This window comes from Entelurus aequoreus, linkage group LG02 (assembly GCF_033978785.1).
Source record: "Entelurus aequoreus isolate RoL-2023_Sb linkage group LG02, RoL_Eaeq_v1.1, whole genome shotgun sequence".
In the NCBI taxonomy this organism is placed as follows: domain Eukaryota; kingdom Metazoa; phylum Chordata; class Actinopteri; order Syngnathiformes; family Syngnathidae; genus Entelurus; species Entelurus aequoreus.
In genome coordinates, this window is record NC_084732.1 from 94,038,030 (window position 1) to 94,062,251 (window position 24,222).

A 24,222-nucleotide genomic window follows, 5' to 3' on the forward strand; every position below is an offset into this window, starting at 1 on the left:
ACTATTTAAATAAAAACAAACAATTAAAGTAACATTACAAAATAAAATAAAAAATTAAATCGAAATAAGTGTCTGACCCAAGAGTGTAAATTAGCATGGTCATCTGTGACTAAGCTGCCAAAGAAGGTTAAGTGAGCGTGGAAGTCTGACCATATAGTGAACACGTGTCACCGCTCAAACGCGCCACTTCCCCTTTTACACAAGACAGGCCTCTTCTAACCTTGCTTCATTTCCTGTAAACTTCACAAAAAAAACGTTGCCTCCTTCAGACACGTACAGTGTGCACGTATTTATTATAAAAAGGATGCATTGTTGTTGCACACGAACAAAGTTTATATTCAAACGGAGATGTTAGGAGTATTTCAAAGATTGTCTCTTCTTCTTCTTAACACTTTCAGCCGCTTGCTAAAAGCCGCCCACAAAAGGTGTGAACACTTTTAGCTTTAAAGCGCAGTCAAGTAAGAGGAACTTGCAGCATTTACAAATATTCGTGTAGAGAATTCCAACTGTAGGCAGAAACATAAACGTCAAGCCTGAGGGCCACACACTGACAAATGAAAGCAAGCGGGCGGGGGGACATTTCAGTTTATTTCAAACATGCATATGATACAATGTAATGCATCACATATTTCCAGTTGTTTCATTACAGCATGTCCGAAAAGGAGTAGGAAGAAGCAGAGCTTATTTAATCCTACCCTTTTTCATACCAGCAATTTTATCCCATTTCCTTGTTCTCTGTTTTTAACAGAACAGTGAATAAATAAATATACCAAAATTCAGTGTATAAAAAAGCTTTCGTAACAAAGACACAAATTAACCTCATAATTGAACCCGAAAAGTAAATTCACATTTGGATATACAAACCCTGTTTCCATATGAATGAATGAAATACGTTTATTTCGGCCATATAATCAACCCTCAACCAATAACCATTTTGTGTGACAGTACAGTACAAATTATACAATCATACACATTTACACACATATGAGTTGGGAAATTGTGTTAGATGTCAATATAAACGGAATACAATGATTTGCAAATAATTTTCAACCCATATTCAGTTGAATATGCTACAAAGACAACATATTTGATGTTCAAACTGATAAACTTTTTTTTTTTGTGTGCAAATAATCATTAACTTTAGAATTTGATGCCAGCAACACGTGACAAAGAAGTTGGGAAAGGTGGCAATAAATACTGATAAAGTTGAGGAATGCTCATCAAACACTTATTTGGAACATCCCACAGGTGAACAGGCAAATTGGGAACAGGTGGGTGCCATGATTGGGTATAAAAGCAGCTTCCATGAAATGCTCAGTCATTCACAAACAAGGATGGGGCGAGGGTCACCACTTTGTCAACAAATGCGTGAGCAAATTGTTGGAACAGTTTAAGAAAAACCTTTCTCAACCAGCTATTGCAAGGAATTTAGGGATTTCACCATCTACGCTCCGTAATATCATCAAAGGGTTCAGAGAATCTGGAGAAATCACTGCACGTAAGCAGCTAAGCCCGTGACCTTCGATCACTCAGGCTGTACTGCATCAACAAGCGACATCAGTGTGTAAAGGATATCACCACATGGGCTCAGGAACACTTCAGAAACCCACTGTCAGTAATTACAGTTGGTCGCTACATCTGTAAGTGCAAGTTGAAACTCTCCTATGCAAGGCGAAAACCGTTTATCAACAACACCCAGAAACGCTGTCAGCTTTGCTGGGCCTGAGCTCATCTAAGATGGACTGATACAAAGTGGAAAAGTGTTCTGTGGTCTGACGAGTCCACATTTCAAATTGTTTTTGGAAACTGTGGACGTCGTGTCCTCCGGACCAAAGAGGGAAAAGAACCATCCGGATTGTTATAAGCGCAAAGTTGAAAAGCCAGCATGTGTGATGGTATGGGGGTGTATTAGTGCCCAAGACATGGGTAACTTACGCATCTGTGAAGGCACCATTAATGCTGAAAGGTACATACAGGTTTTGGAGCAACATATGTTGCCATCCAAGCAATGTTACTATGGACGCCCCTGCTTATTTCAGCAAGACCATGCCAAGCCACGTGTTACATCAACGTGGCTTCATAGTAAAAGAGTGCGGGTACTAGACTGGCCTGCCTGTAGTCCAGACCTGTCTCCCATTGAAAATGTGTGGCGCATTATGAAGCCTAAAATAGCACAAGGGAGACCCCCGGACTGTTGAACAACTTAAGCTGTACATCAAGCAAGAATGGGAAAGAATTCCACCTGAGAAGCTTCAAAAATGTGTCTCCTCAGTTCCCAAACGTTTACTGAGTGTTGTTAAAAGGAAAGGCCATGTAACACAGTGGTGAACATGCCCTTTCCCAACTACTTTGGCACGTGTTGCAGCCTTGAAATTCTAAGTTAATTATTATTTGCAAAAAATAAATAACGTTTATGAGTTTGAACATCAAATATCTTGTCTTTGTAGTGCATTCAATTGAATATGGGTTGAAAAGGATTTGCAAATCATTGTATTCCGTTTATATTTACATCCAACACAATTTCCCAACTCATGTGGAAACGGGGTTTGTGTGTGTATATATATATATATATATATATATATATATATATATATATATATATATATATATATATATATATATACACACATATATATATATATACACATATATATATATACACACATATATATATATATATACACATATATATATATATACACATATATACATATATATATATACACATATATATATACACATATATATATATATATATATATATATATATATACACATATATACATATACATACATATATATATATATATATATATATATATGTGTATATATATATATATGTGTATATATATATATATGTGTATATATGTGTATATATATATATATATATATATATATATATATATATATATATATGTGTATATATATATATATATATGTGTATATATATATATATATATGTGTATATATATATATATATATGTGTATATATATATATATATATATATATTTTTTTTAAACTTTAGGGCTTTCCTAAAGTGGGTCTCATGGACCTGGAAGGGTCTGTCATAAAAAATAATAATACAAAAAAAAAGAAGTAATTATTTATTTTTTTCTTCCCCCCAATGGTTGAATCTCTAGATTAGGGGTGTCCGAACTTTTTGACTTAGGGGCCGCGTTGGGCTAAAAAAAAATTGGCCCGGGGCCGAACGCATGTAAAGTAACTAATTGATCTTTAATTAATATAAATGGATATGTGAAAGTTAGACTCCAACCTTGTTTACTTCCGTGACAACCTCCTTAAAGTTTTGTAATCAATCAGAAACATGGATAAGTGTTTAGAAAGTGTTTACCCATCATGCACTCCAATGGGTTTAATTTTGAATTTGTCATGTTTGGACATTTTTCCATAATATCCACAATGTCCAGTGAGAAGGTTGAGATCATGTGTGTTGACTATTATGTTACTTGCATTTTTTTTTTTTTTTTTTTTTTGCACCATGACTAGGGGAGGTTGTTTGGATTGTGTCAGAAGTAAAAGCACATTCAAGGGGTCATTGATTTGATTTAATCACAGATCTGTTGATACAAAGTAGTTACAAAAAAAGGTTTTGTCTTGTTGAAGAAAACCATGTTTATGACAAAAACACAAAATATGCAACATTTCCTCATGAATTGGAGCCTTTACAACTTATTATGAATTCATAACATTGATTTAATTCATTATCTCTGTGCAATGACACAAACATTCCCAGGATCCAAAATGGCCCCACTCAAAAGTATCATTTTTTTACTTTCAATGCTTATATCTCTATCAACATCATGACCCTTTAGATCTGATGAGATAAGGTTTTTTTTCTATGTTTTATGCCTTTTTTTTGTAATTGACAACATAGTATTTTTTAATGGCAAACAAACAAAACATGCAATATTTCCCCAAATTTCAAAGTGGAAAATTTGAAGAAATTAAAGCCTTCAATAAGTCAATAATTGATAAAGACATTGATTTTGATTCATTATTATTTTTTGAGCAATGACCGTTTTCAAGAAATAAAAGCCTGCATGGCAGCTTTGTATTATTAGGTGTCAACATTTTTTTAAATTTAACAAAACCCGTTTTCTTTTAATATATAGAAAGGTATAGCTTATCCTAGAACTGGCACCCAATTTTATTTATATTATTGATTTTGAATCGAGAATAAATTCTGAATCAAATCGTTACCAAGAATCGAATCGTGTGGTGTCCAAAGATTAAAAGCCCGAGTTATTAGAGTCAATATTGCAACTTTTTCTTGTAACATTTCACCCGTTTGCTCTTTTATTCCACTTTTTTTTTGTGATTGTATTGTTAGAATGTGCCGGGCGACGCTGAATTGGCTGCGGACCGCAAATGGCACAACCGTGGTCTAGAAAATACCGTGCGGTACACCCCGGATAATTCATAATAAATGTCATCTCTGGGTCTGTTTGAGGAATTAAAAAAAAAAATCAAATGAAATATTAAAATATATTCTAAAATACAAATGTTTAAATATATTTCATTAAAAAATATACATATTAGCCAAAACAAAGTCATCAAAAGAAAAAGATGCTCCAATAATTTAATAACATTTAATTATGGTATTGTCATATAATACAAAATAGAAATCAGGACTTTTGAGGTCTCTCACACAATATTTGAATTGTTGGAGCTAGTGTGATGTAACAATTACAGGAAATATTGTGTTGACTGAACACATGCCCACAGATCACATATTACTCTACACAAATACCCTGCATTGCAGCTGGGATAGGCTCCATCACCCCGAGTCTCAAAAGCAGGACAAGCAGTAGAACATGGATTGATAATACAGTGGCTACATTATTGTTTAGTTTAGGATATTTTCTGCCCCCTTGTGGCTTACACATGAAACTACAACAACCCTTAAATCAGTGCACAGAAGACATTGTGATTTATTTCTGAATATAGCAGTGGTTTATTCCAATGTGCACATAGTGACATTATTATTATTATGATGATTATTATTAGTGCAAACGTGCTTCCACAGTGGCATTATATTAACAATACAATATCTACAATGCAATCTTCCACAACACATGAAATAAAAGGACATATTTCTTTATTATGTGTATTAAATCCAAATAGATAAAAATGAATGTCAGTAACTTTGCACAAAGATTGGGAGTGACAAGTGTGTTGCTCCGGTGCTCAGGGTCCGTTCATTACCTTACTGGTCATCTCCTGCTCACACCGATGTGGAACTGCTGGCTAAAATGTTGTCAAAAATACATATTTTTTTTATTCTTATCGTTTCTGCTTAATAAACAAACTAGAATTGTGTTATTTGTGTCTAGTCTGTAAATGAGGACACTTAAAAAGTGCACTGCACTTTTTTGGGATTTTGGCCCATCATTCACAATCCTTAAGTGAGACAAGAACACATGTTTTTCTCTCTCTATGCATTCTAATTCATAAAGAAATGCTAGCAAGAGTCAGCCAACAATGGAGGTAACGGGGATTTGATCTAATCTAAATATAATATAAAGCACTCTAAAAAAACATCAAATTTTATATTCGTAATGTAGTAACAGTCACATTCATACTAACACGGATTATTTACGTATTTTCCTCATTTCAAGCATACGGCAGCACATTCATTTTACAGACGCATCACAGCGTTCGCCGTTTCCCTCAACAACAACACTACTATTCATGGCAGACTTCATGAAAGACATCAAAGATGACTTTGGAACAAATGATCCAAAAACCTATATTTTTGAGCCTGAGTATAAGGAGGATGATCTACAAGTTTAAGAAGTTGATTATTACGCAGATCCAGCAAAGTAGCAGTATTGCTAAGTGCTAAACAAGAAAAAATAACATAATAAATCACCTACTGTACAATGTCTGCTCTCAATGGGATGTTTACATCTTCCCGTTTAGACGAAGAATTAGTCATAATCGTAACGCAGGTTAAAAAATAATAATTCTGCCAAAAATGTCCAAGATGGCCGACTTCCTGTTCATTTTCTGGTATAGGTTCCTGAGACTTTTACGTGCGTTCCGTCACGACGGACGTCTCCAGACATTTTCGTTTCAAAACGTGGAACTGGTTTGAGGGGCTAATTTTTTTTTTCTAATTTTAAAAAAGGTGGCGCTAGAGAGCCAATTTTGAAATGTCATTTTCCGGACCCCCAAAACAAACTTTTTCGCCGTACCCGACGCGACTACAACATTTGTGGACTTTTCGTGCATGTTAAGGGGCCTCAAAGAGGCATCCAAAGCGGTGGAATAATAATAATAAATAGTAATAATAAACAAAGCAATTTCAACAGGGCCCCTGGGGTGCTTGCCCCGCTGCTCGGGCCCTAATTAAAAAAAAGTGGGCGCAAATGAGCCTTTATTTGAGGGTTTTCTCGCAAACTCTGGGTCTAAATTGTAGGGGTGTGAAAAACATTTTTTTCCCTATTTTTAACAATTCTTAATCTATTCAAAACATTTTATTTTTATTTTTTATAAACAAAACCAGTTTTCTTTTAAGTAATATAGAAAAGTATCAGTGCGGTTTATCTATTTTATGGAGGAATGTAGTTAATCATAGAACTGGCATTCTACAATGTTATTAAAAAAGTAGTGTCCTGGAAGAGTTATGTGCTGCAAGGGGTTCTGGGTATTTGTTCTGTTGTGTTTATGTTGTGTTACGGTGCGGATGTTGTCCCGAAATGTGTTTGTCATCCTTGTTTGGTGTGGGTTCACAGTGTGGCGCATATTTGTAACAGTGTTAAAGTTGTTTATACGGTCACCCTCAGTGTGACCTGTATGGCTGTTGACCATGTATGCCTTGCATTCACTTGTGTGTGTGAAAAGCCGTAGATATGATGTGATTGGGCCGGCACGTCATCAATTTTACTTTTTGAAACAGATACTGATAAATGCTTTGAAATGTAATATCGGAAATTATCGGCCGATAATATCGGAAGTCTGATATAATCGGACATCTCTAATTCACACCCCTACTAAATTGGACGTCAAAGTTGACCAACTTCTCGGTTTAGGGCCACAACCTTCTGCTAGTCAAGTGAAAGATATTATTTATAATTTAGAAGCACATTTCACCGACTCAGAGGCGATGCAGCGGCTCACTACGTCAATATACGTAGCAACATGAGCTACGGCGCCGCCAAAAAAAGTAGTTCTTTTACAATAATATTGCTTCTCCTCGGTTAAGTCTCAGGTCATGAGATGGAAACAGAGTATTGTTGCTGCTTTTTGGATGTTTTTTTTCCCCTTAAGGATTGTGAATGATACCCTAAAACTAGAGAAAAACAAAAAGTGGTGATTGTATGTTTAAAAAAAAGCAACTTAATACTCACACTTAAGCTTGAAATAGCAGGTCTCACAGTACGGCTTCTTGTCTCGAACACGGACCTGGACTCCTTTCTGGATTTTTCCGAGATACTGTTGGCAGCCCACACACTGAGGAGGAGGGCAAAGTGAGGCCGGTACAAATACAATATTTTATTTATTTATATACACTATATTGCCAAAAGTGTTTGGCCACCCATCCAAATGATGAGAATCAGGTGTCCTAATCACTTGGCCCGGTGTACCAAATCCAGCACTTAGACATGGAGACTGTTTCTACAAACATTTGTGAAAGAATGGGCCGCTCTCAGTGATTTCCAGCGTGGAACTGTCACAGGATGCCTCCTTTCTTCGCTCCTAAATATTCCAAAGTCAACTGTCGGCTTTATTATAACAAAATGGAAGAGTTTGGGAACAACAGCAACTCAGCCACGAAGGCGCAGGCCACGTAAACTGAGAGGGGTCAGCGGAGGAATTATGGTGTGGGGTTGTTTTTCCAGGAGTTGGCCCTTTAGTTCCAAGTGAAAGGAACTTTGAATGCTTCAGGATACCAAAACATTTCGGACAATTCCATGCTCCCAAGCTTGTGGGAACAAGCAACATGACTGTGCACCAGTGCACAAAGCAAGGTCCATAAAGACATGGTGTGGATGAACTTGACTGGCCTGCACAGAGTCCTGACCTGAACCCGATAAAACACCTTTGGGACGGAGACTGAGAGCCAGGCCTTCTCCACCAACATCAGTGTGTGACCTCACCAATGCGCTCCTATAACACACTCCGCAACCTTGTGGACAGCCTTCCCAGAAGAGTCGAAGCTGTAATAGCTGCAAAGGTTGGACCCACATCATATTGAGCCTTATGGGTTAGGAATGGGATGGCACTTCACGTTCATATGTGAGTCAAGGCAGGCGGCCAAATACTTTTGGCAATATAGTGCATCTAAACTTTTTGTTTTTAATTAGGGGGTTTAAAACAGGGCTGCTTTGTTAGCGCAGGTCACCCACGGGCGCTGGAGGAAATAATCACCTGCAGGCCGGATGCATGTTTGCGCCCACACGCTAATTAACTCTGCTCTGCTAAAATTGGAAGCTGTCTCTTGGTGACATTTTCACAGTTGGCGTCGAAAAAAGGGGAAAGCGGACTGCAGGTCCGCATAGATAAAAAAAAAAAAAAAAAGAAAAAAAAGGCAGAGACCAGAAGACTGTCCGAAACATGTGACCATGGAAAAAGTCTTAATTCACATCCAATACAAAATACTAATTATATATAGTACTTACACAGCATGAGCACTAATTAACAGCACTGGCCATAGTGCTGTTAATAGGATGCATTCACACTAAGGGGGTCAGGTTACCACCAGAATAAACTATTTAATTGTACACAACATAACTAACAATGAAACCAAGTCCGCACAAAGTAACACATGAAAGATGCATGATTGAGATGATTGCAACGTTGGGGGAATACCGGTATTTTCCCTCCTTTGAGCAAAATAGATCGCCTTAGAACTTATGTGTCAAAGTCAAGGCCCGCGGGCCAAATGAAGGATCTATGGCCCGCGGGATGATATCCGATTAGTATTAGAACAGGCCCGCGGGCCACAGCCGCCTGCTGCTGTTTTGCACGCACCAATACTCCATCAGTGTTGGCGTGACAAAAAAAAAAAGATAATTCTACTGGTTAATAAAGAGGGTGTGTGAAGCACAATATGGAGGGATTTGGGCTTCAAAACTAACAATAAAAGGTGAAACTTTAAACAAGCGTCGCCAAACGTGGCGATTAGTATTACCACCTTTGCTTCAAACTTAGGTAAACATTTAAATAAGCATTCAGATCTGCACAAGGGGTTTGAATCGTGACAGGTAATAATGTAGTTGTTACACCTGTCCTGATGTTCGGCTCCGGTGCAGACTGTAGTAGAGGAGCACAGGGCGGATGTTTTCGTCGGGGGTAACACCCTTCACTTAACTTAATGGGTCTGCTAAGCTCCGCTTTGGGGTCAGAATGACGAGGCCGCCGATTTGTGACATTCTGATAGGTTGATTGGCAACACTAAATTGGCCCTAGTGTGTGAATGTGAGTGTGAATGTTGTCTGTCTATCTGTGTTGGCCCTGCGATGAGGTGGCGACTTGTCCGGGGTGTACCCCGCCTTCCGCCCGAATGCAGCCGAGATAGGCTCCAGCACCCCCCACCACCCCCAAAGGGATAAACAGTAGAAAATGGATGGATGGTTGTTTTATTATTAGTTTTGCAGGACACAACCGGAACCGTTTATCTCTCTACCGCGCAGTGCACACGCTCCCTCTCTCTCTCTCGCCATTCTCACAAACACACATACTCTCATGAGTTAACCAGCTCCCCCTGCTGTGCACATGCAGATACCTAACGTGTAGATACCTAACGTGTAGATACCTAACGTGTAGATACCTAACGTGTAGATACCTAACGTGTAGATACCTAACGTGTAGATACCTAACGTGTAGATACCTAACGTGTAGATACCTAACGTGTAGATACCTAACGTGTAGATACGTAACGTGTAGATACCTAACGTGTAGATACCTAACGTGTAGATACCTAACGTGTAGATACCTAACGTGTAGATACCTAACGTGTAGATACGTAACGTGTAGATACGTAACGTGTAGATACGTAACGTGTAGATACGTAACGTGTAGATACGTAACGTGTAGATACCTAACGTGTAGATACCTAACGTGTAGATACCTAACGTGTAGATACATAACGTGTAGATACATAACGTGTAGATACATAACGTGTAGATACATAACGTGTAGATACGTAGACGCGCATACAGCTGCTCGACTTGATCCCAAATATTAGCTGAGTTAAAACTGCCCAATTAGCGTCAACTAATGCAAGTGAAATGACTGAATATTGTAACAAATCGCAACAATTTGTTTTATTTTTAACAAATGTGTATTTTTCCTGCTACATGGCTTATCTTATCTAACTATTTATCCATAGTTTTGTTTTGAGCACTTACTAATAATTGTATTTTTCTTAAAGCACAGACCAGGAGTGGCAACCATAAACTTTCTGTTCTATTTTAACTTAATCCTTGATTATGACAGACTATAGGTAATATGGAAAGTTGTAATTTGTTCTTTGAGCGCAACAATAAAAGCCCAATGTGTTTAATGCCTTTTAATTCATATTTTAACCTTCAAAAATTGTTCTTTTAAAGTGCAATAGGAAACAAATGTTTACTGTATTGTAAGATTTTCTGTTAAAATAAAGCCAATATTGACATTTTTCGTGGTTCCCTTCATCTGGAAAAGTACCAATATACATTTTGGTACCGGTACCAAATTATTGGCAACCCTATACTGAAGCAATCGATCCTTTCTCAGAAGCAGGTGTCAAGTTTGAAGTCACGTGACACGGGTCTTGCAAATCAGCATAAAAAAGGGCATAATTAATATTTCAATGCGGCCCGCTGGATGTTTTCAAGCTATAGAAATTATTCCAAAAGGTTAGAATTTTAACTTTTAAGTGACTTACATTGTTTATGGAGGAATTTGCTTCAACATACAAACCTTTTGGTTTATGAACCTTGTTCAAAAACCTATTCCGTTCATAAATCAATTTTTTTCAGTACAAAAAACTAGAGATGTCCGATAATGGCTTTTTTGTTGATATCCGATATTCTGATATTGTCCAATTCTTAATTACCGATACCGATATCAACCGATACCGATATATACAGTCGTGGAATTAACACATTAATATGCCTAATTTAGTTGTGATGCCCCGCTGGATGCATTAAACAATGTAACAAGGTTTTCCAAAATAAATCAACTCAAGTTATGGGAAAAAAAATGCCAACATGGCACTGCCATATTTATTATTGAAGTCACAAAGTGCATTATTTATTTTAACATGCCTCAAAACAGCAGCTTGGAATTTGGGACATGCTCTCAGGCCTGGCCCTAACCAAGCTGGCGTCCTAGGCAAGATAATGTAATGTTGTAACAAATAATATTTCTATTAAATAGGCTTTACTTTGCATTTTAATTAACGTGGGATTATTTTTTGTATTTAGAAATAATAGTACCAACTTTTTTTTTCTTTTTTTTCTCCAACATTTGTGGCACTGGCGTGGCGCCCCCTAATGGACGGCGCCCTTAGCATTTGCCTTTACGGCCTATGCCACGGGCCGGCCCTGCATGCTCTCCCTGGGAGAGCATGAAGGGCTTTAGGGTTAGGAGGTAGCGGGGGGTGTATATTGTAGCGTCCTGGAAGAGTTAGTGCTCCAAGGGTTTCTGGGTATTTGTTCTGTTGTGTTACGGTGCGGACGTTCCCCCGAAATATGTTTGTCATCCTTGTTTGGTGTGGGTTCACAGTGTGGCGCATATTTGTAACAGTGTTAGAGTTGTTTATACGGCTACCCTCAGTGTGACCTGTATGGCTGTTGACCAAGAATGCCTTGCATTCACTTGTGTGTGAAAAGCCGTATATATTATGTGACTGGTTTATTGTATATTAAATTAAATTAAAATTATATTTTTGAAACCGATACCGATAATTTCCCATATTACATTTTGAAGCATTAATCGGCCGATATTATCGGACATCTGTACAAAAAACCCAAATCTGCTCAGCATGAACTATAGTTAAACACCTCTCCGATAAACCGTGTCACCAGTTGGTTTATTAAACAATTCTTTTTTTTACCAGGTGTGCAAAAACACCACAATAAAAGGTGAGCCGCTGGTCCACAATGCAGGTGTGAGAGGTCAAAGGTGAAGAGACCGAACCAAGTTCCATTACAGCCCAAGTGAATATTGCCAAGTCATTGACCGCTCACCTGGAAACAAGCAAAATGGAAGCAGAGACTAAGGGCCTCGATGACCATGGCCGCGCCGCGAGTCAGGACACCTTCACACACGCAGCAGCTTCTCCTGAGGCAGCACAGGGGGGTGTCTGACTGTGGGGGGGAGGGTGGAGCGTTTGTGTTGATTACCTGCCAGGACGCGGGTCCGTGGGTGTATTTCCGTGGGACGACACGGATCCGGTACTGCCGTGGGAGTTCTTCATGGGACCACAATAACTGGCAGCGGCCGAGTGTGGCCGAGCGTGACCCGCCATGGAGGAGGAGTGCGATGTTTCAAGGACGTCCACAGACTCATGCCTGTGAGCAGTGCCATCAAAAAGGCCGTTATGGACGACATATCAGCGCTGATTTTTGGCATTTTGACGTATATCGCTGTCACCTTTTTATAAACTGTATACACTACCGTTCCAAAGTTTGGGGTCACCCAAACAATTTTGTGGAATAGCCTTCATTTCTAAGAACAAGAATAGACTGTGGAGTTTCAGATGAAAGTTCTCTTTTTCTGGCCATTTTGAGCGTTTAATTGACCCCACAATCTGTGATGCTCCAGAAACTCAATCTGCTCAAAGGAAGGTCAGTTTTGTAGCTTCTGTAACGAGCTAAACTGTTTTCAGATGTGTGAACATGATTGCACAAGGGTTTTCTAATCATCAATTAGCCTTCTGAGCCAATGAGCAAACACATTGTACCATTAGAACACTGGAGTGATAGTTGCTGGAAATGGGCCTCTATACACCTATGTAGATATTGCACCAAAAACCAGACATTTGCAGCTAGAATAGTCATTTACCACATTAGCAATGTATAGAGTGTATTTCTTTAAAGTTAAGACTAGTTTAAAGTTATCTTCATTGAAAAGTACAGTGCTTTTCCTTCAAAAATAAGGACATTTCAATGTGACCCCAAACTTTTGAACGGTAGTTGTATATACTGCACACACTATATTGCCAAAAGTATTTGGCCACCCATCCAAATGATGAGAATCAGGTGTTTTCATCACTTGGCCCGGTGTATAAAAATCAAGCACTTAGGCATGGAGACTGTTTCTACAAACATTTGTGACAGAATGGGCCGCTCTCAGTGATTTCCAGCGTGGAACTGTCATTGTGAAACAAATCCAGTCGTGAAATTTTCCTCGCTCCTAAATATTCCAAAGTCAACTTTATTATAAGAAAAGTGAAGAGTTTGGGGAACAACAGCAACTCAGCCACCAGGGGGTAGGCCACGTAAACTGACAGAGGGGTCGGCGGATGCTGTAGCGCATAGTGCAAAGACTTTCTGCACAGTCAGTTTGCTACAGAGCGGCAAACTTCATGTGACCTTCCAATTAGCCCGTACAGTACGCAGAGAGCTTCATGGAATGGGTTTCCGTGGCCGAGCAGCTGCATCTAAGCCATATATCACCAAGTCCAATGCAAAGCGTGGGATGCGCCGTTTTGTGGGCGGTTTTATTTACGTTGCTCACCTTCGACAGCGTCTTCTCCCCGCCATCTTTGTTGTAGCGGTGTAGCGTGCAACGACGGGAGTGGAAGAAGTGTCAAAAGATGGCGCTAACTGTTTTAATGACATTCAGACTTTACTTCAATCAATAACGGACGAGCAACAAGGCCGGAAATGTGTCCGTCCGACCAGAACTCTCTAATAACTAAAGTTCCTTGGGTGAATAATGTAAACTCACTACACCGGTATGTTTTAGCGCTTTCATGGCGAGTTTACTGACAGATATAAGTAAGAACTTTACACTACTTTATATTAGAAATGGCAACAGCGGAGGATGAATGTCCCATAACAAGAAGATAGAGAAAAAGAAGAAGCTTATCGACTACGGTGTCGGCGCGGACTACAAAGGCGGACTCGCGCACATTTTCAGGATTTATGCAGATCCCAAATACAGATCAGCAGGTACCAGAAGGTAAGAAAAGTTGCTTTTGCATAATATTGCGAAACAAAAGGCCAGGTAATACATCTGCTAATAGATGCCATTTTGCGGTCCTTATACACACACCATAATAATACTCGTATGTTGAAGCGCAGACAATCCATCAAGCGGCGCGGCTTCATAGCTTACCGAAGTCGTACTAAAAACATTGACAGATTTTTGAGCGCCGTGTGTAATGTTCTGTATTCTCAATGGAACATTTAAAGGCCTACTGAAATGAATTTTTGTTATTTAAACGGGGATAGCAGATCTATTTTATGTGTCATACTTGATCATTTCGCGATATTGCCATATTTTTGCTGAAAGGATTTAGTATAGAACAACGACGATAAAGATTGCAACTTTTGGTATCTGATAAAAAAAAGGCTTGCACCTACCGGAAGTAGCGTGACGTAGTCAGTTGAACATATACGCAAAGTTCCCTATTGTTTACAATGATGGCCGCATGAAGTGAGAGAGATTCGGACCGAGAAAGCGACAATTTCCCCATTAATTTGAGCGAGGATGAAAGATTTGTGGATGAGTAAAGTGCAAGTGAAGGACTAGTGGGGAGTTGAAGCTATTCAGATAGGGAAGATGCTGTGAGAGCCGGGGGTGACCTGATATTCAGCTGGGAATGACTACAACAGTAAATAAACACAAGACATATATATACTCTATTAGCCACAACACAACCAGGCTTATATTTAACATGCCACAAATTAATCCTGCATAAAAACACCTGCGTGTTTGTTATGCTAGCTCCTAGCTCCTCTGCTAGCTCCTAGCTCCATAGAACACACCAATACAATTCAAACACCTGATCAACACACACAATCACTCAGCCCAAAAGACCGTTCACCTAACCCAAGGTTCATAAGGCTTATATATTTTAAAAAAGTTACGTACATACGCAAAAAAAAGTTGCGCACATACGGTCAAGCGATCAAATGTTTAGAAGCCAAAGCTGCATACTCACAGTAGCACGTCTGCGTCTTTGTCATCCAAATCAAAGTAATCCTGGTAAGAGTCTGTGTTGTCCCAGTTCTCTACAGGCGTCTGTGTATCCAAGTCAAAAGTCCTCCTGGTTAGAGTCTCTGTTATCCGAGTTCTTCCATCTTGACTGCATCTTTCGGGAATGTAAACAAAGAAGCGCCGGCTGTGTACTGTTGTTGCTGACTACGTTCGAAAAATACGTCCATTTCGCACCGACAACTTTCTTCTTTGCTTGCTCAGCTTCCTTCTCCATAATGCAATGAACATGATTGCAACAGATTCACGAACACAGATGTCCAGAATACTGTGGAATTATGAAATGAAAACAGAGCTTTTTCGTATTGGCTTCAATGTGGAAGGCATACCCGTGTTCGCCGGGCTACGTCACGCACATACGTCATCCTCAGAGGCGTTTCGAACCGGAAGTTTAGCGGCAAATTTAAAATGTCACTTTATAAGTTAACCCGGCCGTATTGGCATGTGTTATAATGTTAAGATTTCATCATTGATATATAAACTATCAGACTGCGTGGTCGGTAGTAGTGGCTTTCAGTAGGCCTTTAAAGTTTTGGTGTTTACTGACATCATTTTGCAGTTTACACATATCTCTTATGTATGACTTCCATCTACTGGTCACACTTATCATTATACCATGTACCAAATAAAATTGCTTCCAGGTCGATAAGCACAAGCAGAATTATGCCGTACATTAGGCGCACCGGGTTATAAGGCGCACTGTTGATTTTTAAGAAAATGAAAGGATTTTAAGTGCGCCTTATAGTCCGAAAAATACAGTATTCTGTATTGGCCCTGAAAAAAACATGTCGGTGGATCTCCATTACGAGCACACGTTAAAAAGTACAAAAACAAAAAACAGACCTCTTGAGAGGCACCCCGATGTAAATGGGCTCCTTGTAAAAACTGCTGCTGCGCTGACGTATCCAACTGTTGTCGGTCAGAAGCTGAGTCCTCTTCTTCATCTCCTCCAAGATCTGCTGCCGCTCGTGTGCGGCTTTGGAAGCGGGCTCCCCTTTCCTTTTTCCTGGGTCACCTGAACAAAGTCAAACACGTCAGGCGGAACAAAGTAACAACAGATTAATAGTAGACACAACGACACCTCACCTCTTTGCTGTTTTTGTGCACCAGCTAATGTTGGAGTAGACAAGGACTTTGTCCTACGGGGGGGCAGACAGTCAATATTTTCATACATTTGCCTGAAATAGAAAATAGTGATACGTGGGCTGAGAAGTCAGGCGTCCATAAGAGCCTGACCTGTGTGCGGGGGAAAGGTGAGCAAAGTCCGAGGAGCCGTCCGCCCTGAGGTGTCCCGTTAGCAGCAAGAAGTCGCCATGAAAAAACAAAACTGAGTTACTATCAAGAGTGGACAGTCATATTTAGTAGAGATGTCCGATAATGGCTTTTTTGCCGATATTGTCCAACTCTTAATTACCGATTCCGATATCAACCGATACCGATATATACAGTCGTGGAATTAACACATTATTATGCCTAGTTTTGTTGTGATGCCCCGCTGGATGCATTAAACAATGTAACAAGGTTTTCCAAAATAAATCAACTCAAGTTATGGAAAAAAATGCCAACATGGCACTGCCATATTTATTATTGAAGTCACAAAGTGCATTTTTTTTTTTTTAACATGCCTCAAAACAGCAGCTTGGAATTTTGGACATGCTCTCCCTGAGAGAGCATGAGGAGGTTGAGGTGGGGGGGTAGGGGACAGCGGGGAGTGTATATTGTAGCGTCCCGGAAGAGTTAGTGCTGCAAGGGGTTCTGGGTATTTGTTCTGTTGTGTTTATGTTGTGTTATGGTGTGGATGTTCTCCCGAAATGTGTTTGTCATTCTTGTTTGGTGTGGGTTCCCAGTGTGGCGCATATTCGTAACAGTGTTAAATTTGTTTATATGCCCGCCCTCAGTGTGACCTGTATGGCTGTTGACCAAGTATGCCTTGCATTCACTTGTGTGTGTGAAGAGCCGTAGATATTATGTGACTGGGGCAGTACGCAAAGGCAGTGCCTTTAAGTGTTATTGGCGCTCTGTACTTCTCCCTACGTCCGTGTACACAGCGGCGTTTTAAAAAGTCATACATTTTACTTTTTGAAACCGATACCCATAACGATAACTTCCGATATTACATTTTAAAGCATTTACAGCCGATAATATCGGTAGCCCGATATTAATGTTTATTTTAATTTCTTGTTTATTTTTGCTTTTTATTATTACTATTATTATTATTATTGTTTTTGGCATTCATTCTTGAATGGCTTTTTTGTTGTTTTTTGCAAAATTTGTTCGTTTTTGTTTTGTCTACATCAGGGGTCGGCAACCTTTACCACTCAAAGAGCCATTTTGGCAAGTTTCACAAATTAAAGAAAGTAATGGGAGCCACAAAAATTTTTTTAAAATGAAAAACACCTCATAAAAAGCTTAAATGCTTTGTGCTATGTTAACCAGGGGTCTCCGACACACGCACTGGAACGCACTTTAATGTGGAAATTTGATGTTAGTGCAGCCCGCGAGTTTTGAATGAATGGCGCTTGATAGCGTCATACTTGCCAACCCTCTCATTTTTACCGGGAGACTCCCGAATATCAGAGCGTGATGACACTGCATTTGGCGCCCTCTACAGTCTGCCCTAAAAGTGTACCTGCTCGACCACATGTAGAATGCAGTTTCAGCTTGCTCACGTAAGTGACAGCAAGGCGTACTAGCTCAGCAGCCACACATCTTACACTGACGGTACCAATACCCAGAATCCCATGCAGCCCTAACTCTTCCGCTTAACCAACGCACGGAGAGGGGGGGGGTTGATGTGTGGGGGTATTTGGTGGTAGCGGGGGTGTATAATGTAGACCGGAAGAGTTAGGGCTGCATGGGATTCTGGGTAATGGTTGTGTTGTGTTTATGTTGTGTTACGGTGGGATGTTCTCCAGAAATGTGTTTTTCATTCTTTTTTGGTGTGTGGCGCATATTTGTAACGTAACAATGTTAAAGTTGTTTGATACGGCTACCGTCAGTGTAAGCTGGGTGGCTGATGAGTAAGTATGCTTTGCTGTCTCCTGTGTGTGCAAGTAATAACAACATGCAACATGTGGCTGGACTGGCACGCTGTATGTAAATGCTATAGAGGACAATTACTGCAGTGCAATTAGGGCACGCCCTTTATTTAGTAATTAGAGTGTAAATAGGATTATTTTTTCCCTAGTAGTTATCTAGGAGAGACACTGAGATCCATAAACCTCCTGGGAAAATCAGGGGGGTCGGCGTGTATGTAGCTGAGCCGCATCAGAGTGGTCAAGGAGCCGCATGCGGCCGAGCCGGTTGCCGACCCCTGGTCTACATATTCGAAATAAACATGAAAGAAAGAAATCATCGGACATCTCTAATATTTAGGGATGAGGACTGAATTGGGTATTATATTGTAGGCACCGACCAAATTCAGTCTGTGCTACTGGGTACCGATTTGCGTCAAATCGAAGGGTACCATATTCTGATACATTTGTTGCAGACTTCACATTTGGCGGGTAAAACAAGCATTCGAAGCAATTTTTCATGCCGTTTGTCCTATCAAACAAACTTCCACGCCCTCAAAGCAAAAAGACGGCGCTCGTACGAAAAGTAAGGCTCCGTTTTTTTGTGAATGTGCTAGCTCGATGCTAATTTACATTAAATATGCCATAGGCATACTAGAGATTAGCATTGGCGATTTTGCATGGCGAATTTCAACGCCTCCAAAATTTGGTCGTCAAAACTTTGACCTAAAACGCTCGTTACAGTCAAACAGCTGGAGCGTAATTAGTACAATACTTGGAGTATGAACACTTTGAGTTTATTTGGAACATGCAAGCATACAACATGATACGTCACAATTTCCAGTTTCTCTTTTCAACATGTTCGAAAAGGAGTAGGAAGAAGCAGAGCTTATTTAATCCTACCCCTTTTTCTTTGACATAACAGTTGCTAAAACTTTTGTTCACTTCCTGTTAATTTATTCACAATATACTCCATAAGTAATCACAATAAAAATAAATAAATAAATAATAATTGGTGAAGTAAGTCATATTTCATATGATGAGATGAGTAAGATTATTTTGAGAATGAAAGAATAGATGGATGAAATAAATTCAGAATGTTTATCATGGTTCTTCTTCTTTGTACTTTGTAAACACTTTAATTTTGAAGAGTTTCTTGAAGTGGATCATATTAGTACATTCTTTGTAGGGCTCAACAACGAAAAGACTGGCACATTCGGCTCAATATGCTAGAAAAAAGCTTATTAGACTTTATCTTCATTAGCCAAACTGTTTAATATTAATATAAATGAACCATGTTTTATTTTATTTTTTACATTACTTGTGGGGTTTTTATAATTTCACAAAGTTATTACTTTAAAAACTATTTTTTTAATGTTTCATGGCGTACAGTTCCTACTCCTATACGACGTATTTCTGCTCAAACTCTTGATGGATCGGTCCCGATACGGCATCTACAAAAATGATTCCCGGGCGCGGCCACTGCTGCTGCTCACTGCTCCCCTCACCTCTCAGGAGGTGATCAAGGGTGATGGGTCAAATGCAGAGAATAATTTCGCCACACCTAGTGTGTGTGTGTGTGACAATCATTGCTACTTTAACTTAACATTAGGGATGTCTGATAATGGCTTTTTGCCGATATCCGATATTCCGATATTGTCCAACTCTTTAATTACCGATACCGATATAAACCGATACCGATACCAACCGATATATGCAGTCGTGGAATTAACACATTATTATGCCTAATTTGGACAACCAGGTATGGTGAAGATAAGGTACTTTTTAAAAAAATTAGTAAAATAAGATAAATAAATTAAAAACATTTTCTTGAATAAAAAAGAAAGTACAACAATATAAAAACAGTTACATAGAAACTAATAATGAATGAAAATTAGTAAAATTAACTGTTAAAGGTTAGTACTATTAGTGGAGCAGCAGCACGCACAATCATGTGTGCTTACGGACTGTATCCCTTGCAGACTGTATTGATATATAATGTAGGAACCAGAATATTAATAACAGAAATAAACAACCCTTTTGTGTGAATGAGTGTAAATGGGGGAGGGAGTTTTTTTGGTTGGTGCACTAATTGTAAGTGTATCTTGTGTTTTTTATGTTGATTTAATAAAAAAATAAATAAAATAAATAAAAAAAACCCAAAAAAACCCGATACCGATAATAAAAAAACCGATACCGATAATTTCCGATATTACATTTTAACGCATATATCGGCAGGCCGATATTATCGGACATCTCTACTTAACATGTACATACTGTACATTAGTACATGTAAATGGACGTAACTTAAAAAAGAATACCTCTATAAAATGTAAAAATAGAGATAAAAGTCATCATGTAATAATATTTCACATGCCTGGATTTTGATTGTGTTTGTGGTTAAAAGATTTCAGTATAAAATAGCGCGTTGATAACGATAACCGTGATCATTTCCGTCACTTTTACCGCTGTAAGAAATGTTCGTACCGTGACATCCCTCGACATGAAGTTCACACGCAGTACATTAGCGTAACAACTTACCAGTCTCCATCCATCTTTTCATTCGGATCTTTCTGCGGGCTACCGTGAGCGTTTAGCTGGACAACGCCAGGACTCGGCTCTCCTGTGTCGGTCAAACTCTTCACATGGATCCTCCTGATAGGGGTCTCGGCATCTTTGATCATCTCAAAGTTATTCTGAAACATCAAATGAAATGCATTTGTAACGGGTGCTCCAAAAAAAAACAATTTGGCGTATTTTCTGGACCATAGGGCGCACCGGATTATAAGGCGCACTGCCGATGAATGGTCTAATTTCGATCTTTTATCATATACACTACCGTTCAAAAGTTTGGGGTCACATTGAAATGTCCTTATTTTTGAAGGAAAAGCACTTGAAAGAAATACACTCTATACATTGCTAATGTGGTAAATGACTATTCTAGCTGCAAATGTCTGGTTTTTGGTGCAATATCTACATAGGTGTATAGAGGCCCATTTCCAGCAACTATCACTCCAGTGTTCTAACGGTACAATGTGTTTGCTCATTGGCTCAGAAGGCTAATTGATGGTTAGAAAACCCTTGTGCAATCATGTTCACACATCTGAAAACAGTTTAGCTCGTTACAGAAGCTACAAAACTGGGGCCGTTTTTATCAAGCTTCTTAGAATTACTCCGAAGAAGTCTCTTAAGAGTTGACTTAAGAGTAAATAAATTCTTCGCTGAAAGCTGCACTTAAAAGTTAGTTATCAAGCGTCTTACTCACACTTTCAGCGAATCTTAAGTGTCACACTCAGAGCTGAAATACGACATTACAATGTGCCGTTAACAGAATTTTAGGTGACGTCATTTCTTTGTCCATAGAAATGACCAATCACGGAAGGGAATCCCTTGTCTAAGAATAAAGAAATATTTAAGTGGACAATGGGAGTGTATATTTTGACAATAAACTACAAAATAATACAAAACAAACTAGTCCCCGCCCGCACTCACGCTACCGCTCCCTCTTCTCTTCTCTCGCCCACACACTCACCGACGTCACTCACCTCACATGCTGTCACCTATTAAAGGGCCACACACACACACACACACACACACATACGCTACTCTCATAACATGTTCTTTCCAATTCATTAATTAGGCAACTAATTTGAAACTGGTGTGGGTGGCTCTATATATACTAGCCCACTGCAGCCACATGCAGAAATCAACAAGGAATCAAAAATGATTAAATCTGTGACAAAAATAATACCCGCTCTGTCTAAACGATACCGTTTGATCAGCTGCTCGTCATCAAACAAAGCCAGGACATCCTTCCCTCCCTGAACGTTCGCGCACGTCTCTCTCGCCTCAGTGCCATCCCCTGCTGGCAACTCCTAACCACTTAAGACACCTCTGAAGGTCTCTTAAATATCGTGGAGAGTAGGAGTGATTCTTAGACTTAAGAAAGTTGATAAATAGCTTTTATTCTTAAGTTTGAGAGTAGGACTAAATTTCGCAAATTCTCAGGACTTAAGTGTAAAATGGCACTCTAAGACGCTTGATAAATACGGCCCCAGACCTTCCTTTGAGCAGATTGAGTTTCTGGAGCATCACATTTGTGGGGTCAATTAAACGCTCAAAATGGCCAGAAAAAGAGAACTTTCATCTGAAACTCGACAGTCTATTCTTGTTCTTAGAAATGAAGGCTATTCCACAAAATTGTTTGGGTGACCCCTAACTTTTGAACAGTAGTGTATAAGGCGCACTGGATAATAGGGCGCATTAAAGGAGTCCGATTATTTTTTTTCTAAATTGAAAACACTTCCTTGTGGTCTATATAACATGTAATGTTGGTTCTTTGTTTTACAGACCATCTTCAAGTCGCTTTCTGACAGTCGCTTCCGGGTGCGAAGTTTTGTGGGCGGTCTTATTTACGTGGCTCACCTTCGGCAGCGTCTTCTCCACGTCATCTTTGTTTGTTGTAGCGTGCAAGGACGGGAGTGCAAGAAGTGTCAAAAAATGGAGCTAACTGTTTTAATGACATTCAGACTTTACTTCAATCAATAACGGAGCAGCATCTCCTCATCCGGAAACAACAAGGAACAAACGTCCGACCAGAACTCTCTAATAACTAAAGTTCCTTGGGTGAATAATGTAAACTCACTACACCGGTATGTTTTAGCGCTTTCATGGCGAGTTTACTGACAGATATAAGTAAGAACTTTACACTACTTTATATTAGAAATGGCAACCGTGGAGGATGAATGTCCCATAACAAGAAGATAGAGAAAAACTAGTAGCTTATCGACTACAGCGTCGGCACAGACTACAAAGGCTGACTCGCGAAATTTTTCAGGATTTATGCAGATCCCAAATACAGATCAGCAGGTACCAGAAGGTAAGAAAAGTTGCTTTTGCATAATATTGCGAAACAAAACAGCAGATATGTCTTACCTTATACACACACCTAGAGATGTTATTAATGCTTTAAAATGTAACATTGGAAATTATCGGTATCGGTTCAAGAAGGAAAACGTATGACTTTTTAAAACGCCGCTGTACGGAGTGGTCCACGGACTTAGGGAGAAGTACAGAGCAGTTACGTCTCCAAGTCATACTTGCCAACCCTGCCGATTTTCCCGGGAGACTCCCGAATTTCAGTACCCCTCCCGAAAATCTCCCGGGGCAACCATTCTACCGGTTTCCACCCAGACAACAATATTGGGGGCGTGCCTTGAAGGCACTGCCTTTGCGTGCCGGCCCAATCACATAATATCTACGTTTTTTCACACACACAAGTGAATGCAACGCATACTTGGTCAACAGGCATACAGGTCACACTGAGGGTGGACGTATAAACAACTTTAACACTGTTACAAATATGCACCACACTTATGAACCCACACCAAACAAGAATGACAAACACATTTCGGGAGAACATCCGCACCGTAACACAACATAAACGCAACAGAACAAATACCCAGAACCCCTTGCAGCACTAACTCTTCCGGGACGCTACAATATACACCCTTGCCACCCCCCCCCCACCTCAACCCGCATGTCCCAAATTCCAAGCTGCTGTTTTGAGGCATGTTAAAAAAAAATAATGCACTTTGTGACTTCAATAATAAATATGGCAGTGCCATGTTGGCATTTTTTTCCATAACTTGAGTTGATTTATTTTGGAAAACCTTGTTACATTGTTTAATGCATCCAGCGGGGCATCACAACAAAATTAGGCATAATAATGTGTTAATTCCACAACTGTATATATTTGTATCGGTTGATATCGGAATCTGTAATTAAGAGTTGGACAAGATCGGAATATCGGCAAAAAACCCATTATCAGACAACTCTACACACACCATAATAATACTCATGTTTAATACGCTGACAATTCATCAAGCGGTGCGGCTTCACAGCTTACCAAAGTCGTACTAAAACATTTTGATAGATTTTTGAGCGCCCTGTGTAATGTTCTTTATTTTTAATGGAACATATAAAATGTTGGTGTCGTTTACTTGAGTCATATTGCAGTCTACACGTATC

General features: G+C 39.4%; 2 protein-coding genes across 5 annotated transcripts in view; one reads left to right on the top strand and one right to left on the bottom strand.

Annotated features, from left to right (window-relative positions):
• LOC133641589 (WD repeat-containing protein 76-like) overlaps nucleotides 1-12,185 on the top strand; it is a 35,749-nt gene extending 23,564 nt beyond the window's left edge. Inside the window, exon 17 of the mRNA XM_062035443.1 lies at nucleotides 12,072-12,185. The gene's annotated coding sequence lies outside the window, so the exon portion shown is untranslated. The remainder of the gene's footprint in view (nucleotides 1-12,071) is intronic.
• LOC133641568 (LIM domain only protein 7-like) overlaps nucleotides 5,104-24,222 on the bottom strand; it is a 90,672-nt gene continuing 71,553 nt past the window's right edge. For 2 of the 4 annotated variants that reach the window (XM_062035408.1, XM_062035381.1), the window contains 8 exons: nucleotides 20,734-20,888; nucleotides 16,415-16,459; nucleotides 16,265-16,317; nucleotides 16,022-16,193; nucleotides 12,358-12,525; nucleotides 12,202-12,295; nucleotides 7,375-7,477; nucleotides 5,104-5,269 (listed from right to left, as the gene is read on the bottom strand). In XM_062035408.1, coding sequence (XP_061891392.1) covers nucleotides 5,247-5,269; nucleotides 7,375-7,477; nucleotides 12,202-12,295; nucleotides 12,358-12,525; nucleotides 16,022-16,193; nucleotides 16,265-16,317; nucleotides 16,415-16,459; nucleotides 20,734-20,888 — 813 coding nt within the window. In that variant the 3' untranslated portion in view covers nucleotides 5,104-5,246. The remainder of the gene's footprint in view (nucleotides 5,270-7,374; nucleotides 7,478-12,201; nucleotides 12,296-12,357; nucleotides 12,526-16,021; nucleotides 16,194-16,264; nucleotides 16,318-16,414; nucleotides 16,460-20,733; nucleotides 20,889-24,222) is intronic. The other 2 variants (XM_062035389.1, XM_062035397.1) reach the window with 2 other exon arrangements.